The following is a 19121-nucleotide window of genomic DNA, read 5'->3' as shown; positions in this document are numbered from 1 at the left end:
TTACAGGAGGAGAGAAGGGAGAGGGTAGACATGATGAAAACCTTTATATATGTTACAAGAGGAGAGAAAGGAGATGCAAAACATGATGGAAACCTTTATATACGTTACAGGAGGAGAGAAGGGAGAGGAGGATATGATGAAAAGCTTTATATATGTTACAGGAGGAGAGAAGGGAGAGGGGAACGTGATGGAAACCTTTATATGTTAAAGGTATAGATAAAGATGAGTCAGGAAGTGGTTTAATTAGGAAGCTAAACAGTAGAACAAGAGGATACAATCTGAGATTGGTTTGGTGGGGAGAAATGAGAAGCAAAAAATTTTGCTGAAAGAGTAGTAGATGCTTGGAACAAACTTCCAGCAGACGTACTTGGAAAATCGCCAATAAATGAATTCAAGCTGCCTGGTATAAGGATAGATTTATCCTTAGAGAAAGATAAAGGAAATAATATATGGGCTGACTAGATAGACCCTGTCTTCTTTTTCTGATTTCAGTTTTCTATCTGTGTAGAAACATAACTTTCATCAATCTACTGTAGATTAAAGGGGTAGTGTCACAAAGATAACCACTTCCCATATGCCCTATTGAAATATATGGACATTATACAACTTGTGAACCCACCTATTAGACAGAGCAGGGATCCAGTAGCAATGAACGCATCTTGTCTATCCAGTCTATTTATTAAATGGTTCAAAATCCAAACAAAGTCTGCTTACTGCTATAATGCTTTTGGTTATCATCTACACGGCTTGTATTCCCCAACGTGCTTGGAACAATGACGACAAACAGTGAAGACCATCAGCATAGAAACAGATATGTGGCACATCCGGGCATAATAAAAACCATTTTATTAGACATCACTTAAAATCCATAAAACATTATCTAACAGAGGTGTGGATCCCTACGCGTTTCAAGCTGTAAGGCTTGCTGTGACCAAGAGACATATAGCTTGAAAAATATTAGTTTGCACAGCTCTGTTGGATCATGGTTTATTGATTTTAAGTGATATCTAATAAAATGGATTTTTTATGCCCGGACGTGCCGGATATCCCTTTTGTTTAAATATTAAGTTGTTGGGCCAAGTCCTTCGAATTACTTTATGATTTTCAAGACTGGTTTTAATTCACATATGAAAGTTAAAGCAATGGAAGAAGATGACTCGTTCAGCTTCAAGCCTTGGTGAGGGTTTAGTGAATTTATTCACACTCTTTAGCATCTCTCTTCTTGCCTTATTGCTTTGCAAAAATGTGGTTATTCTACATGTATTCCCTCTTGTACTGCTTTCTCCCCTTTAGTATATACATACACTCCAGTAAGTCAATGTCTACATCAGCTATTGAAAACTTTCATCAAGAACCAGTAACTTTTTGTTCGGATATGGGCCCGCTGTGCCACACATTGGTTTGGCTTTGGGCCAGATCTAGAGATTATAACTGAAGAACCCTAATTTTCACCCTTCCACCCCACCAGTCGTGATCTAGGCTTCATTGGTGGCAGTTAATGCAACTACAGACCAAAGCATGGTACCTGAGCATGTGAACAGAAGCGTAATCAGAGAAGTCCACAATTAAGTCAGGCAGTGTATTTTTTAACACAAGACACAATCCAAAGGTCAAGGCATACAGAGTAGGTTCGGTAATCTGTAGGCAACAGAAGGAGAATGGTCATTAAAACAAGCTGAGGTCAGGAGTGGAGAATGCTGAGTAGTCAGGGTCAGAAACCAGGAAATCAGTACAAATGAATAACACCTTTAGCTGGGCAAGTAGACCAAAAGCCTAGGCACCTACCTTAGGGGCAAAAGGTGCTTGGTAGAACCAGAGGTGCTCCGTGATTGGTGGGGGATAGACTTACAGGATACTTGCTGGACTTTTTGAACTGCGGGCATGTTTGCACACGCACCCTTTGAGCAGCAGAGACTGACAGAAGGCCACTGCGCTGCATCTGCCACAGACATGAGGAGAGAATGTACAATGGCCATCATGGGAGGCAGGTGAGGTAAAAGGGCGACCACGACCGCGAATCGCTACACTTTTACATAACGGTTCACTACATGTTCCCCTTGCACCTACATTAATCATTTACCAGTATTCGGGGTAAGCACATAGGAGGGAACAGGAACATATACAGCTACACAGGCATTACATAACACAGGTCATGGATGCCATTGTTCAAGCTACTTAACTGATAAAATGATCTTAATATTTTATTACATTTTCATAATGGCCCCTTACATGTTTTTAGAACATGAATGATCCTGCAACTGTACAGACATTACTGCTACAAAATGAATATAACATGCAGATAACGAGACAACAGCGGAAGGAAGCCAGCGCTTAATAAGATGTTTGTACGTAGCAAGTCGGGAGATGGTATCTGCAAACACGCAGACATATTTCTCAAGAGTAACTGCTTATATTCTATTTATTACACTATAGTCATGTTGAAAAGTAAGGACATGCTACGAAGTTTTTCTTTTGTAACATATGCAGACATATTTATATTTGACCTTCATTCGATATAATGGGGTCAGCACGGTTGTTAGCACTGATGCCTCGCAGTACTGGGGTCTTGAGTTAAAAATCTGACCAAGGACAGCAACTTCTGCATGGAGGCTTTATGTTCTCCCCATGTTTGTAGGCACTTCCTCCGGGTGTTCCAGATCCTTTCCACATGCCACAGGGAAATAACATACAAATCTGTTAATTGGGTTCTTAGGAAACTGTTCCTAGTCTCTGCTTAAGGAAATTTAGTATGTGACCCCCCCCCCCCCTCCCTCCCCTTAGCATCAGGGACTGGTGTGGGTGATGACAGTCTCTGAAGAGCGCTGTGGAATAAATTGGAGCCATATGAGTAACAGGAAATAAATAAAGATAAAGGTGATGTAATTGAACAAACAGATAATAATAAACTGACCGCAAAAATAAAAAATTCAGATGTGCGAAGTTTCAGGACAGCATGTTCTAGGTTTGACATGTCACGTTGTGCTCTTGGGGCTTGCAATGCTATGGGTTTCCAGGAGCACACGGTTGTAGGTGTGCTTGATTTGGCTGGCTAATGGCATGGAGATCTTCAGCCAGCCAATTACCACCAGTCTGCTGCATATAAATACTAGTCCCTTTTACTGTGGTTTGCATACATGCGGTTCAGTTTGGTTTTTGTCTGTACTTCCCTTGTCTGAATTCCATCTGATGTTCTGTTTTGGTTTGTGTCTGAACTATGTCTGATCTACTCATCCGTTGGCAGTTCACGTTTGTTTCTCCAACCCATCCATTGGAGGGTGGACAACTGAGCTTTGTTCTGTTCCCTTTGTACATTGAAGGGTGGACACCCGAGCCTTGTTCTGTTTCCTTTGTCTGTTGGTGGGTGGATGCCCGAGACTTGTCCTGTCCCCTTCATCCATTGATAGGTTGATGCTAGGGTCTTGTTTTGTCTGGTGTGCAGACGCCTTGTGTGAATAATATCCTGTTTGTGGTTTGCTGACTTGTTTGTATTTGCTCTGTTCCGGACAGTTACTATCTGGGGTGAGACAGTGTCCCCCTAGGTTCCAACATGGGGTCGTCCCTATTAGACAATTGCCCCACTTGTAAGCAGGGTTCCCTTCTTGTGGTTTTTGTTGTTTATTAGAGTAGGGACTCAAGACAAGGACCCTTGACATGGGCTTGTGAGCTTACGTGTTTTGATCAAAATACAAACCAATACCTCGTACATACCTATTAGCAATTTCATCTGTATGTGAATTAGTTCATTGGTACATATTTGGCCTCCTGTTGTTGTCTGTGTTTTTTTTTGGGTTTTTTTGTGTGTGCATATCCCTTTCCATTTCCTGTCCAGCTTTCAAAAGGTTGTATTCGTGTAGGTCGCTGTTCACACTGCCTGCACAGACCTAACATGACATTTTTCAAGTGCTTTCCTATTGACTTCTCTATAAAAAGAAACTGTGTATATAAAGAAAAAAAAAACACCCTCGACATGGGGACGACACCCATTGATTTCTCCTTCCTCATCGCCCATGCTTCTAGTGCGGGATAATCTGTAGTTTCCTGGTAGCTGTAGTAACGCTGCTTTTATAATGTGGTTTGAAGAGGATCCAGTATTACGGAGCAGAGAGCCACTTGGAACCTACCTGATCTTTCAGTCTGACAGCAGCTAGAGCTGCCATCTTTCCACTTGTCCCTACCCTGAGACCTTGGAAATAGGACAGATTTAACGCCCCTTGAAAGACTTTGTATAAGAAAAGGCCCAGTTAAGCACACACTATCTGACATATACTCTGCCATAACTACCAGTAACTCTGACCAACCTCCAGAGTTTTTGTCAAAATGGGATAGAGATCTAGATATACAGCTGGCTCTAGCTCTCCAAATGTCTGGTTATAAGATCCCCAGTCCCTGGTACATTGTTCTGTCTGTGTTACATAAAATTTTCATTTCTTTCTCTCCCTCATAATGGAGATATGGGGATCCATGTTACACATTTTCTGGGCTTGGCCATATCTCCAACCTTTCTGGTCCAAGGTGGTGGGTAGAGATAACAAACAAATTAACTCTCCTTGATGTTTCAATGGCCCCTGCTCTTTTCCTGCTCAGGAAAACAGCATCATCGAGGACAGTGTACAGCAGTACTGAGCAGTATAGATATGGTAGCAGTAACAGACTTATTATTAGCAACAGCAGCATCTGTGTGAATTTCTCTCTCTCCTGCAGCAGCTTTCTGCTCCACCTCGCCTCTCTATAGATTTTTATAAAACTCGTGAGACAACATTCACCCCCACTGCCTGTTATCCATCTTTGTGTCTCTGTTACTAGAGATGGACTTCACATGACAACAGGCAGTGGACAGAAAGTTAACAGGAAGGGAGACCCCTAGTGTGCAGCACTTTAGAGAGATTTTTCAACATAAAAATGTCATTTTAGGTAAATAATGTGATTTGCACTTTTGCTAGTTTCGCTTTAGCTATCATAATAACACAAGTTGTCTCAAAAACAGTGACCATTTAAGGTAGTGCTAAAGGGGATTTTTGTAATTTTGTTGTTTAATAAATGATTGGAATGTCAATTTGTTAGTATTTTAGTCTTCTAGTTGAATTTGTCCAACTATTTACAAGATTAAGTAAACTTTACATGGGCTGTCCTTACTTTTTTCACATGACTGCGCAGATTGAGAGATCACTAAAGTAAGAGAAGTTACTTACAATTCATTTGGAAACTACACTAGCAATATACGCAGCATTAGAGATTCCAAAACAACACATTTATAAGTAAATTTGTTTCTTGTCAAAATGAAACTACTGAGCTAGAAGGAATATAACCTGCAAATGATCCTGTACTGTTATTCTGTAAATAATACATGGTCATATAATACTTCTTTGACTTTTTAGTGGTTTTTAACAACTGCATTTGTGAATGTAAATAAAGTCTACAATGAGCGATTTAGTTTAAAAAGTTAGTTATAGGAAATTAATTGTGCTTAATATCTCTACAGTATTCAGCTTTCATGCCTGTATCTGAAATTTCACCCCTTCACCACGTGTTATGCGGTATTCATGTTACTGCTGCTGTCCCCAATTGGAGCCATAAACCTCCTGCAGTCATATGGTCACTGAGTGCCCTATCACTATCCCCCTATTAGTGAGTCAGTCTAGTAAAGTGATGAGGGTTTCATTTGTGGCTCCTGTCTATTTATAGTTGACAATATAATTTAGGACATTTAAGCCACATCCCCAAGACCACCCGCAAAATGACCCGGTAGGCCCTGAAACTACCCATTTCCAGTTGAATTTGTGCAAACCCTGCCCGTTGAAGTTTGCTTCCAAGGACTATTGGCTATTACAATATGTACAGAATGGTCATGGATCCTGCATAATTGGAGGCTAGGGTCTGTAGGATACACAATCCCCAGTGAAGTCAATACTCACCCTCCAGTACAGTCTAGTGCAGTCAGTGAATATGTTCAATGCTGGGGAATTTGGAGCCCTGCCTGACTTTGACAGATATATGCAGTATAGTGAAAAGAGACTTATCGGGTGCTAGGTAGCTATGGGGTGCAACACTGTGCCCTTGAATTCACAACAGATTTTGTTGCAGAATTTGGTAATGTATTAATCTGAATGAGACCTGGAAAATCCATATGTTTGTCTAAACATTATCCCCCTAAGGACCAAGCACCGTAAATTTACGGCACTTGGTCCTGGGCTTTAATCCCGGACGATGGTAAAAATCTGGCATTGGATTAAAGCTCCTGCATTGTAGCAGGAGCAGGTTGGGTCCTTGGCTGTTAGTCACAGCTGAGGACCTGGAGGAGAAGGCAGTAGCAGTTTTTAACTTATTCTGCCTTTTCTTTTGCAGACTACATAGCATTCAATGAGTGCTTTGTAGTGAACAGAGAAAGTGGAAGTGCACAACAAGTGCCACTTCTGGTTTTCGGCCTGACGATCTTATGACTGGTACCCCATGCCACAGCAGAGCTGCAGGATCCTAGCAGACCCAGATCAGCTCTGCCAGTGACTATTGTCACTACAAGGGGGTGTTTTCCCCTGTAACTGGGGCTCCTATGGATGCTGCTCCTATGGATGCCCCAGCTACAGTTGAAAAGTGTGGGGGAAAAAGCAATGTGAATGACCCCAGATGTCTTATATGATATCATAGAGGACATAGATGTTAGAAAAATAGTTACAATGATTTTCCAGGAAGATCTGTATGTAACATAAGCAGATTTGTCATATTTTGCTGTAGATTTCTTATGGAATTTAAAATTGCAATTTATGCATTGCAGAGAGTGAAACCTGCTGTAAAAAACCTCAAAAATGTAAAAAGTCTTGGAATACCCCTTTAACATGCTGCAGATTTAAAATCTGCACTGAAGATCAATTCTGTTGCACATTCGGTGTGAATTTCTTTACGCAGTGCACGCATGCAATTTGGTAAAATGTCATCAGTTTTGCTGCTACTATAACAGATTTTCTACCTGTGAGGGCTTATTCACGTGGATGTATATCGGCCGGGTTTTCATGCCCGGCCAATATACGCTGCTCCTCTCTGCAAGGGGAGGAGGCGGAACGGGGCGGGAGCTAGTGCACTGAGCTCTTACCCCCTTTCCGCCCCTCACCACTGTTTGGAATGGGAGGCATGGGACAGGGAAGAGCTTAGCCCCCTTGTCCCGCCCCTCCCATTGCAAAGAGTGGAAGGGGGCGGGAGCTCAGTGCACTAGCTCTCGCCTCATCCCTCCTCCTCTCCCTGCAGAGAGGGGCAGCGTATATCAGCCGGGCGTGAAAACCTGGTCGATATACGTCCATGTGAATAAGCCCTCAGGGTAGTTTCAGACGGCCATATAGGCAACTATGCGTACCATTACGGAGCATAGGTGTGCATGAACTTTTTGGGGGTATTTTTCCCTGCTGCCATTCAAATTCCACACCAAAGCTCAGGAGTTTGAAAAAAATTGCGGGAAGATAGGTCCTGCCCAAGTAATATTAACTATGTGCAGGAGAGAGAGGGCAAGTCCTATCTTTTCTCGGGTGTAGTATTCACATCCAAGAAAAGAGCTTGTTAGAGATGAGCGAGCATAATCGTTAAGGACAATTGCTCAAGCGAGCATTGTCCTTAGCGAGTACCTACCCGCTCGGAAGAAAAGATTCAGGTGCCGGGCGGGGCTCGGAGCGGCGGGGGAGTGCAGGTGGGAACGGAGGGGAGATCTCTCTCTCCCTCTCTTCCCCCTGCTCACTCCCGCAACTCACCGCTCACCCGCGCCGGCACCCGTACCTTTTCTTCCGAGCGGGCAGGTATTCGCTAAGGACAATGCTCGCTCGAGTAATTGTCCTTAGCGAGTATGCTCGCTCATCTCTAGAGCTAGTGAAAATGAAACCATTAAAATCAGTAGCCATGTAGCTGTACTAAAACACGTCCATTGGTGTAAGCCCTCATTCTGCAGCAGAAAACCAGCAGCATATCCGTCCCTTGTATCTTGCCCATATACAAGTTGTGAAGTGTAGACCATGTCAAAAGTATATTTTATTTCAATAGGTTTATCACATTTTGTTGAGCAGCTTGTCTTTTCTTCCAGACCGCAGTGAAGAATACAGAAAGCAGAAAATTTAAGTGTGTGGAATGTGGAAAAGCATTTAAGTTCAAACATCATTTGAAAGAACACTTTCGTATACACAGCGGTAAGTGCCCGGAAAAGCTGCTCTTCTCTTATATATGGTATATAATAAAAGCTCGTATCAGGAACAGCAGGAAACATGGAACCAAACTAATATCAGTAGTCAAAGAAAACAGGACTAATTGCCTTCTAAACCCTCATTGTGCCCCAAACTCTAGCAAATATGGTTCCATGGATGAGAACACTTAGAGAAATCTTGAGATAGGCCATTTATAACATGTCCTAGGAGTGAAGCATTATTATTTATTTTGTACATAAGCAGAGATGAAATTACTTTAAAATAATTTGCTCTATTTTGCAGGTGAGAAACCCTATGAATGTTCCAAGTGCAAACGAAGGTTCTCACATTCGGGATCTTACAGCTCTCACTTAAACAACAGGAAATGCTTTCCCTCTAAAGACGGTCATTCTGTGGTGCCTCCATTAATCCATTCATGTTCTCTTCCTGGAGAACTGAACTTTGGACAAAAGTATACTGATCAAGTCAAACTACAAAACTCCCATAGTAAAAACTGGCTAATATACCATCCAGTTGCTGAATCTTTACCAGCCTCACATGTCACCTGGTGTAGCCATGATTTTAATATCACTCCGGGATCTCTCGAGAACATTTCGTTTGACATGGCTCTGAGTCCACAATTGGAAAAGGCTTCAAGTCTTTGGCATTTTGGCAATGATTGCTGGAGGAATTTGCAACAAATCAGATCCAACAAGTGGTCAGAAGATGATCTTAAGCAGTGGGACTCACTAAAGAAACGGGAAATAGACCACCAGAATGTTAGTGCCACTCAATGTGGAAAGTACCAACCAGAAACACCGTCTGTCAGTCGGTACTGTGAGACAGAACAGTCTGCAATGTCCTTGGTTCCTTACCATCTAGGCTTGCCTACTGAAACTATAGGAAATAACTCAGTAATATATCCAAATGCTGCACAAAGAAAGCCTGGTACAGAGAACTTAAAAACTGAAAAAGAGCAACAGGAAACAAAAGTCAATGGATGCGACCAGTCTTTACTTCCGAAATGTCCAAAACTCTTATCTCCTGCCTATAGACTGGAAAACTCGCAGAGCTGCCATTCAACTCAGTATTGTAGTTCACAACAAATCAAGTCAAATTCCATAAGTCCTGTTCATGCGCCATTTGACAGTGTCCTAAAAGAACCTCAGATTGAGCCACTGGATTTATCTATCCCAAAAACACATATCAATCCATATGTGAGGACCGTTTTAAGTGAGGAACCATTAAAACATGAAAATAATCCATTGAGAAGTAAAAGTTCCAGGCCAGATTTCTTCTCGCCGGAGCATGGGTTCCACAATTTGCCATGCTTCTTACCAGATGTACTACACAACTTCATACACAGTCGCTACCCATTTCTACATATTAACCACAGTTTCGGTGGACTCTCATTATGCCCCTTTATAAACTGTTATGAAAACCAGCCAAACAACTTGGCAAGAAGAAGTGAAGACTTCACACCAACGGTGGGTCAACCGATACTTCTGTAAAGAGATAAGCTCAAGCTCATGCACCTATATGGCAATACATGAAGGCTTTACAGCTCCTAGTAGGGAAGCATACAGTCTCCATGTATTATCATAAGGGGCTTCACTGGGCACTGTGTATGAAGGGCCCGGGGAAAGAATGATCAAAGTCCACTATTACTGAAAAATGATCATTTTAATTTGAGAGTCAAGCCTAAAGTATACAATGAAATGGAATTTTGAACACTGTAATACATGTAGGGAACACTTCTAAAGCTGAAAACTTGTGTGAAAGCTATATCGTATAGAGAAAATGTTTTATCTTTCCCTTAAAGGGGTTCTGTCACTAAAAAAGAAAAATTCTATAATTATCTATTCCTGCCCCGTCAGTCCACTTACCAGATCTTCACCTCCCCCATCTTCTCCTGTCTCCTGCAGTCCAGGGGGTCACTTCACCTTGAGCTGCCTGATTCTTCTCCTTCCTGTGAGGTTACGTACATTTGGTTGGCAGTCTTCTGCCTGCCAACCAATATACGTTACTTCACAGCTCACAGGCCAGCAGGGGTACTGCCTATCTTCAGAGATTGCTCATACAAGCTGTCCCTGAAATAGATGACAATTCCTTCCTAGGCAGTGAAGCTACAGCACAGGGATGAGACCTTCACTGACCCGGCCGGAAGGAATTTGAGGAATGCAGCCTTCATTACAAGCTGGGCCGAGCATGCGGTGAGGTGACTCGGGACACTGCAAAAGCTCAGCTAGGAGAACATGTGCTAAGTAGAGATGAGCGAGCATACTTGATAAGGCAAACTACTCGAGGGAGTAGTGCCTTATTCGAGTACCTGCCCGCTCGGCTCTAAAGATTCGGCTGCCGGTGCGGGTGACAGGTGAGTTGCGGCGGTGAGCGGGGGGGGAGAGAGGGAGAGAGAGATCTCCCCTCTGTTCCTCCCTGCTCTCCCTGCCGCTCCCCGCCCCCTGCCAGCACCTGAATCTTTAGAGATGAACGGGCAGGTACTCGAATAAGGCACTACTCGCTCGAGTAGTTTGCCTTATCGAGTATACTCGCTCATCTCTAGTGCTAAGGAAACTGACAGGGATGGAATAGTTAAGTATAGATTTTTTTTTTTTTTTTTTTTTTTTAAATGACAAAGCCCCTTTAATCATCATCTGAAAAATTGCCCGATTGTAGCAAATTGTCATAGTAATCATAGTATTCTGTTGGCACAAGTTGTTTAAGAGCCTGCAAATCACTGTTTTTGTCCACTTGTAATGGAAGAAGAGTAGGGGACAGATTATTCAATGTTGCGATATCTCTGGAATTGCGTTTTGCGCATTTTGATAAAGCCCAAGTTCGGCTATGCGCATTATGATACTGCACAGTAGGGGTGCTACAAACGTCACTTTCCAGTCCAGTGTTTTTTGAATGCGAAAAGGACACTGCTCTAGGTACAATGGATGTAAGAATGCATCATAGTTTTTGAACAACCTGTTTGCATTGTTCTTCCAGAAACTGTGTTTTCTTTGCTCTAGAATGCATTTTTTCATGTGCCTGCATTCACCAACGTATTCTACAACATTTATCTACAAAATGGCAGGTTCTGTTTAAAAACACAAAACAGTGAACTTTGGTTGTTCTTTCTCTGAAACATTATATATATATATATATTTACAATATATATATTGTAAAGGTCTTGAGACCTTACTTTGTTAGCAGGTCGAAATCTCCTCTATTCAAAAATTAAACCATTCCATAACCATCATTATTAGTTTTGAGTGAGCCGAACTAGTAGAACATTGTTTAGGGTTGAAATTTACTGAAAGTTCAGGTGAGCATGAACCTGAACCGGACGCTCAGCAAGGATCTACCCAAAATAGGTTTGGCTCGCTCAACACTAGACCTCAGAGTGTTATACAGGGCTTTTATGCCTCTTAGACAGTGTTATACATTAGTTTTAGGAGTTCTGGTGAATTTCTGGTTTGGTTCGAACTAGAATGGATCATACCGAACTTTTGTAAAAGTTTGGTGAACCAATCCAAGTTTTTCAAAAGCTTGCTCATCACTGATCATTAATTTTATTTTAGCATGAAGATTGTGTTAATTAAAGCCAATTTCCTTGTATTAGTATGCAGAGAAATGAAAGTTCTTAAAAGGGTTGTCCAGGTGTAAATAGGTGTAACTTCAGGATGAGTCATCAATAGAAGATGAACAGGGGTCCATTGCCAAGGAACCTCACCAATCCTTTGTTTTCTGGACTTTTTCCCTCATGCACTAAGCAGATTTAAGCAGGAAACAGACAGATCTGTTCTACTGCAGTGGTCAGGCTTGGTATTGCAGGCCAAGTTCCATTCACTTCAATGTGAAATTGTCCTGCATTACAAAGCCTGACCACTGCAGTGGGAACGGAGCTGTCTGCTTCCTGCAGAAATCCGCTTAGTACATGAGGTAAAAACCCAGAGAATAGTGGATTGGTGGGGTTCCTTGGCAATGGACCCCTGTTGATCTACACTTAACAAACTATCCGAAGGGTAGGCCATCAGTAGTTTACATCTGGACAACTTCTTTAAAGTTCATATAAGCAAGGTAGTAATATATAAGGCACTCTGTGCTATATGCAAATAAATTGTCTTGTATTTATACAGGTCTTGAAGTGCTATTGGGTGGTTAAAGTTTTAGGTCTTGTAAGTTGTCAGCTTATACCTTCACAGTATCTTTGATCTTACAGATGAATGTAAAACATTTGTTGCCACAGCAAACTTTGGTTTACATTCATTTATACTCTGCTTTAACCCCTTGAGTGGCACGCCCGGAAAAGTTCCGTGACGAGCTCCACTGCTCATAGCAACATAGCCCGGAAGATTTCCGGGCTATGTATCACTGTGGGAGCTGCAGAGCACAATGCCACAAGCTGTGACAGTGTGCTCTGCCTGCACAGACCCACAGAGAACAAAGCAAGGGCTTTGAAAAAGCAGCAGAAGATATTGCCGACATGTCGGCAATGTCCTGCTTTGTTTACAGGTTGCCATAGAGACCATCGGCTTGTCAGAAGCCAGCCGATGGTCTCTGTGGCAGGGAGAGCTGGTTGTTAGCTGTCAGAGGACAGCTAGGTACTAGCTCTTACAGCAGAGATCAGAGAAAATCTCCGATCTCTGCTGTGTTAACCCTTTACATGCTGCAGTCTATGTGACTGCAGCATGTAAAGGGCTGTCACTGCAGCATGTAAAGGGCTGTCACCATCGGACCCCTGGAATGTGATCAGGGGTCCTGATGGGTCCCTGTGGAAGTCCCCTAAAGGGACAAAAAAAAAAAATTTTTTTTAAAAATTTAAAAAAAAAAAGTAAAAAAATTATTAAAAAAATAAAAAAAACACTTGTCTCCCTTTACTTTGTAAAAAAATCAAAAATACAATCACACATGTGGTATCCATGTGCGTCGTAATGACCCAGAGAAGGAAGTTAATACATTATTTAACCCCTTAATGACATGGCCCCTTTTTTCTTTTTTCCCCATTTCTTTTTTTCCTCCCCCCCTGTTTAAAAAATCACAACTTGTCCCGCAAAAAACAAGCCCTCATATGGCCATGTCAATGGAAAAATGAAAAAGTTATGGCTCTTGAGACGCAACTGCAAAACTAGTTGAAATTCAATGATTAGACCATTTTAAAAAACCTGCCCTGGTGGGCACGACAGGGTGATAGGAAACCTGCCACTCAAGGGGTTAAATGTTGACAGTGATTCAGTGGTGAGAATATCACTGTTTTTATAGCCCAAGTGCCAGTGAGATGCATACTTGCCTATAGTCCTAACAATCCAACGAACTAGACTGCAAAAGGGATTGAGTTTATGCAAACCCCACCCCAAAATGGGCATTTCTGGGGGGAAGGGTGTGTGTGAAGAGGAGTTCTGTAGGGAGGGCTTAGATGTCCCCAATTTGGTGTTCTTAATGTTGGTAAGTATGCAAATGTATTCTTCTCACTTAACTTAAAACTTATTTAGAAAAACAGCCAGAAACATTTTCTTCAAATGGATGGATTGCTAGATTATATATAAAATAAATGCATCCGTGTAATCAGTTTAAAGTAACACTCCACAACTCCTGTATCTCAGCTTCACTCTTTAACCTGGCCAGGTGTAGCTCCATAATTTTAGTGGTTGCTTTGCCAAGTATTACAGCTCAGTACAGCTTTGTGTATTCTATTCGCGTGAACAGGACTAAGCTATAATACCAGGCACAGGCACTACTTAAAGTAAGAAGCTATTATTGATGTCCTACCTTAAAAGGGTTATACCACTTTAAGCTGTTTTGCTGCAGCTCTGTACAGTGTGCAGTGGCTTGAGTTGGTACTGCAGGCTGAGTCTCATTAACTTCAATAGAATTCAACCAGCAGTACCAACCTCAACCACTGAGCAATGTACAGAGCTGCAGCAAAACAGCTCAGTGGGATAAGTGGGATAACCTCTTTAAGGTAGGCCATTAATAATAGCTTCTTTAGGTAGTGGCTATGCCTGGTATTACAGCTCAGTCCTGTTCACACTAATGGGACTCGAAGCTGCATGGAGCTGTAATTCACCTTCAGTTTTTAAGTACCAGGTAAGCCCTTTCATTTAAAGCATACTTTAGTTTTCAACATGTTTTCTAAAATACACAAGGTTCTTGTTACTCATTTGCTGCTTTTTGCACCCTGTTTCATGTCTAAAGTTCAGATTTTTAGATGATTTTCCACATTTTTCCACTGCCCTGCTGTTTGCTATCCACCATTATGCAGAGGGCATGTACCAAGCCTAGCATTCTGCCAGTAGTTCACTGTGCTTTACTTCCTTTCCCTCACTTCCCATGCTGCATTGCACTGTCTCTGTTCCAGTCAGCAGGGAAGCAATGTCTGAATGCTTCCTCCTCTGCTTCTCAGGATGATGAAGCATTTACAAACATTCTGGTCAAATGGTTAGTAAACCCACTATAATATGTATGTGTAATGTGTGCACACACATACACACACCCATACACTATAACTGCAGGAGAGGCAGAGACTGTGGAGATCTTTATCACAGTGTCGACAGATTTGTCAGCCTGCAGCCTGTGAGTGCAGGAGAGTCGCTGTGATGATAGTCCCTCTTGTTGGTATGGAAACGTCGTTGTTATTACAGAAGCTCTGCATCTAAGGACAGACTGGATTGTAGAGAAGTGGCAGTCAGTTAAAATGTAATTTACAATAGTAGTAAATAAGCAGAAGTTGTCTGAAATGTTAATACCCTTTTAACAATGTATGCTTACAATATACTGTACTCATCTATGGGTAGTGTATATACATATAGCATTTGGTGAATCTTGTCTTAAATGTTTGGTTCTTGAAGGATATCTCAGTGGAAGAGAAAGAAATCGCAAGTGCACCACGTAAGAAGACCAAGAAAGCGGACAATGGCTTATATGCCTGCGATCAGTGTAGTAAGAGTTTCCAGAAAAGCAGCTCTCTTCTACGCCACAAATATGAACATACAGGTACGGACATTCACTATCTCTGCTATTCACACACTATATTATCTGTACATATGCTTTGCCTAATTTTAATTTTAAAAAAGGCAATTGTTTTTTAGCCTAATTGTGGTGAAAATTGAACAAGTTAAAAAGATACGTCTAAAATATCACCAAATTTGGGCAAAAATTTGCGCCAGTCATTAACCCTTAACTAGTGATATAATGGGCCAGTCTATATGGTCATGGGTCACACAAACATCATTGAAGAGTTGCTGTTGTGATTGGTTGAACAAGGGAGGGCTAAAGTATCTCTGTAGCCTTTGTGGTATGTACTAAATGTATATAGCCACTGAAAAAGTAAACGCCACTGAAGGAAGATTATAACAATATGATTGAATATGGCACAAGAGGGCATTTATAGCCCGGTATAGGCATTGGAGTGTTTTTGTAATGAAGTCCAAAAAGTTTTTCAGCTGATAGGATAGATTTCTATCATCCATAGCCAACAGTTTTGTCATTAAAGCAAACCTGAGTTTTCAAAACATTTTAACAAGCAGCCCAGGCGTTCATTTTCACTGTTTTGCTGCTGTTTGCACCTATTTAGAACTCTATCAATTTACTTTTTCATGGAGATCTTCCTATGTTTCTGCTTCCCCTACTGTTTGTTATAGTTACAAGTGTGAGACATGTCATAAGCAGCTATTCTGGCAGGACTTCCTCTCCCACACTTCATATGCTGCTTTGCTTAGCCCTGCTCCAATCAGCTGCAGGTACTGCATCTGAATGACCACCCCTCTGTTGCATATAGTAACTAGCAGTGTTCTTATCTCCCTCTTACTAGAGAAGCCAAATACCTAACGACAGGCAGTGGATTGTATAGTTGTTGGAAAGGAGACTCCTAGTGGCAGTCACTTCAAACTTGATTTTCAGTGGTAAAAGCACATTTTTAATGCAAGTATATGACCAAGATTCATGAGATATGCACAGGCTATTAGATGAGTCAAAGTTTTGGGAAAAGGTCCTGTCCATTTAATGTCTATAGCCACTGTAAATAATAAATGAAGAGGTGAAATCAATTGCTTTTTATCACTTTTATAAATTGCATATGGCAAGAAAATAACAAGTCAAATACTCACCTTTTAAAACCCCCCTTCATCCATGCAGATGACCTGTTGTCCCCTTGTGGCTTCCTTGGCTGTATCAATGAATTACTTGACACTTGACCCTGGTAGTCAGTCATTGATGTCAGTAAGGACAACCTGTCACTGCAGTGATTGGCCGGCATGGTCATACCGAGTAAGACAGGTCATCAATGTGGCAAATCAACAAAGAATATTGGGGGATTATTGAACTATTATCATAAGAGCATCAGAGGTTTGAAAGCTGACTATGAGCCTATCTGCTATTTTCTACTCATATGCAGCTAACACTGGGAATATTTTTAAACGTTAGAAAACCCTTGCAGAAAATGTTCAAAAAGGTGACAAGTTATTATGATTTTCATAGAAACATAAAATAGTAGCGTTGGAAGGGACCTCCAGGGTCATCGGATCCAACCCCTACTCAATGTAGGGTTCACTAAATCACCCCAAATAGATGTCTGTCCAGCCTCTGTTTGCAGACTTCCATTGAAGGAGAACTCACCACTTCCTATGGTAACCTGTTCCACTCATTCATCACCCTCACTGTCAAAGTATTTTTCTAATATCTAATCTGTGTCTGCTCCCATTGTTTCTAGCCTTTCCTTGTTGAGTTTCACAATTTTTCATATTTTCTTTTTTCCCATGTAGGAAACAGACCACATCAGTGTGAAGTTTGCAACAAGGCCTTCAAGCACAAGCATCACCTCATTGAGCATATTCGTCTACACTCAGGAGAAAAGCCTTACCGTTGTGATAAATGTGGCAAAAGATTCTCCCATTCTGGGTCCTTCTCTCAGCATATGAACCATCGGTATTCTTACTGCCATAGAGACACTACAGATCCAACAGAAAATGGTGAGATGCCTTGGGGAAACACATCTAACCAGTCTGGAAATTACCCAGGGTTACATTCGCCTGAAGACCTGATGACCGTGGCCCAGATCTAATAAGCACCCATACGGTACACAAATAAAAGGCACTACAGTTGTTCTCTAAGGATGTGGATCAATCGATACTCAAAAAAAAGAAAAACAATTTTTGATTCAGACAGTAAAGTGTCCCAACAACAAACATGACGTGGTTTCATTTGAGGAACTAATGAAATTATATACAACAATCATGCAATTTTCAAGTGCAAATATTCTATTAAGATCAATTTTAATTTATTGAAGGACTGGCTTATATAGCCTGCATTTGTATCTAGTCGCAACTACACAGTTATGTACAGTGCTGTAGAAAACTTCTAGGCAGATGTGGAAAAAATGCTTCAAAGTAAGAATGCTTTCAAAAATAGAAGTGTAAATAGTTTGTCAATTAACAAAAATGCAAAGTGACTGAACAAAAAAATCTACAGGGTGGTCCAAAGACATCTGAATCAATGGTAGACAGTGGTTAGGAACGCCGTCCTGTTTGTGACATGTTGCTAAGGGGAAGGGGGCAACTCTGTGAGGGGTGGTGTCTGAAAGGATGATGATGAGATCAGGGTCTGTGGGGCCATATCATGACTTCCAGGACTCCTTGTTCTTCTTTATGCTGAAGATAGTTCTTAGTGATATTGGCTGGATGTTTGGGGTCGTTGTCCTGATGCAGAATACACTTGGAGTCAATCAGATATCTTACTTTGCAGTATTTTTTCCACAGGACTGTAACTGACCAAAGGATCCTGGCTTTCTCCCAAAAATGGGCCTCAAAAGTTCGACTAAAGACATTTGGTATTTGGAGATAACTTTGAAACCAATCACATTTCTTATGAGTGTATTCACAAATGACCTATTAGATCTTATTGATATGTCCTGTGTGCAATGCTAAGAACAAAAGATTGCAAATGATATTAAAAGAAAGTAGATGTGCACACAGTGTGTTCTGTATTGGCCCTCGGGAACCCAAGTTTGACACTGAATACCAGGCTAAAGAAGTCTTTTTACAACAACCATTTCTTACCTCTTCAATTCCAAATGGTTTAGTTATGGAGAGCGAGAACCTTTAATAATGCACTAGGCATAGCCCCCTACACACGCACCTGTGTGCCATTTGCAATACTAGGTCTTCTTATGTAACAGAAGGGTTTGGGGGCCCTCTCAGGTATATCTGCTACCTCTGCACCCTCTATAACTACACCTCTGGCACTAAACTCTGTTTTAGTGTAAACTGCACTCATGCTGGTATTCTAATCTAAATTGTGGTGTGTCATTAAATAACCACTGTTCCCTCTGTATACATAGTATCTGGTGCTTTTAATGCTAAAAGGGAACTTGTCATCAGCTTTGAGCCCCATAAACTATGTTAAGAGGGGATGAAAAGGGAAGTAGGGGTAACGGTGTATGATACTCACCTGGCGCCCCATTCATGTCACTATAAAGTTATTGCACGTACAGAGTGGGACTCTTTTTCGTTGGCTGTGTGCATGCACTCTCCCATGGAGATAAATGGGAAAGAGCATGCACACAGCTGGCTGAAAAGAGTCCCGCTGTGTGCACGCACTAACGTAGTTTGTTGGACTCAAAGGTGGTGACAAGTTCCCTTTAAATAGGAAATTAATCTTCACTGCTTTTGCTTAGAACACTCTTATTTTTTAGTTTTGTCACTCAGTGGTTACGGAAAGGTCAAAGGAAGATATACAGTAAGTTATACAACCCATAAAAAAATTACATGAGGAGGAGGTGTGTATGTGTATATATATATATATATATATATATATATATATATATATATATATATATATATATATATATATTACTACTATACAACTAAATACACCATATATTAGTAAACAGATACGGTCAGGTATGAGAAACAGTGTAATAACATATCAGATATGTTCAACTAACAATGTGTATGGTGCTTATTGCAACGCATGAACTAAATTTAC

General features: G+C 41.2%; 1 protein-coding gene across 1 annotated transcript in view; it reads left to right on the top strand.

Annotated features, from left to right (window-relative positions):
• Nucleotides 1-18903, top strand: part of LOC136586035 (zinc finger E-box-binding homeobox protein zag-1-like) — a 99491-nt gene extending 80588 nt beyond the window's left edge. Inside the window, exons 4-7 of the mRNA XM_066584435.1 lie at nucleotides 8057-8159; nucleotides 8457-9640; nucleotides 14990-15134; nucleotides 16901-18903. Coding sequence (XP_066440532.1) covers nucleotides 8057-8159; nucleotides 8457-9640; nucleotides 14990-15134; nucleotides 16901-17199 — 1731 coding nt within the window. The 3' untranslated portion in view covers nucleotides 17200-18903. The remainder of the gene's footprint in view (nucleotides 1-8056; nucleotides 8160-8456; nucleotides 9641-14989; nucleotides 15135-16900) is intronic.
• Nucleotides 18904-19121: the final 218 nt, after the last annotated feature.

Source organism: Eleutherodactylus coqui, chromosome 1 (genome assembly GCF_035609145.1).
Source record: "Eleutherodactylus coqui strain aEleCoq1 chromosome 1, aEleCoq1.hap1, whole genome shotgun sequence".
NCBI classification, from domain to species: Eukaryota; Metazoa; Chordata; class Amphibia; order Anura; family Eleutherodactylidae; genus Eleutherodactylus; species Eleutherodactylus coqui.
The sequence above is the reverse complement of the archived record's forward strand: the minus strand, read 5'-3'. Positions and strand labels throughout refer to the sequence as shown.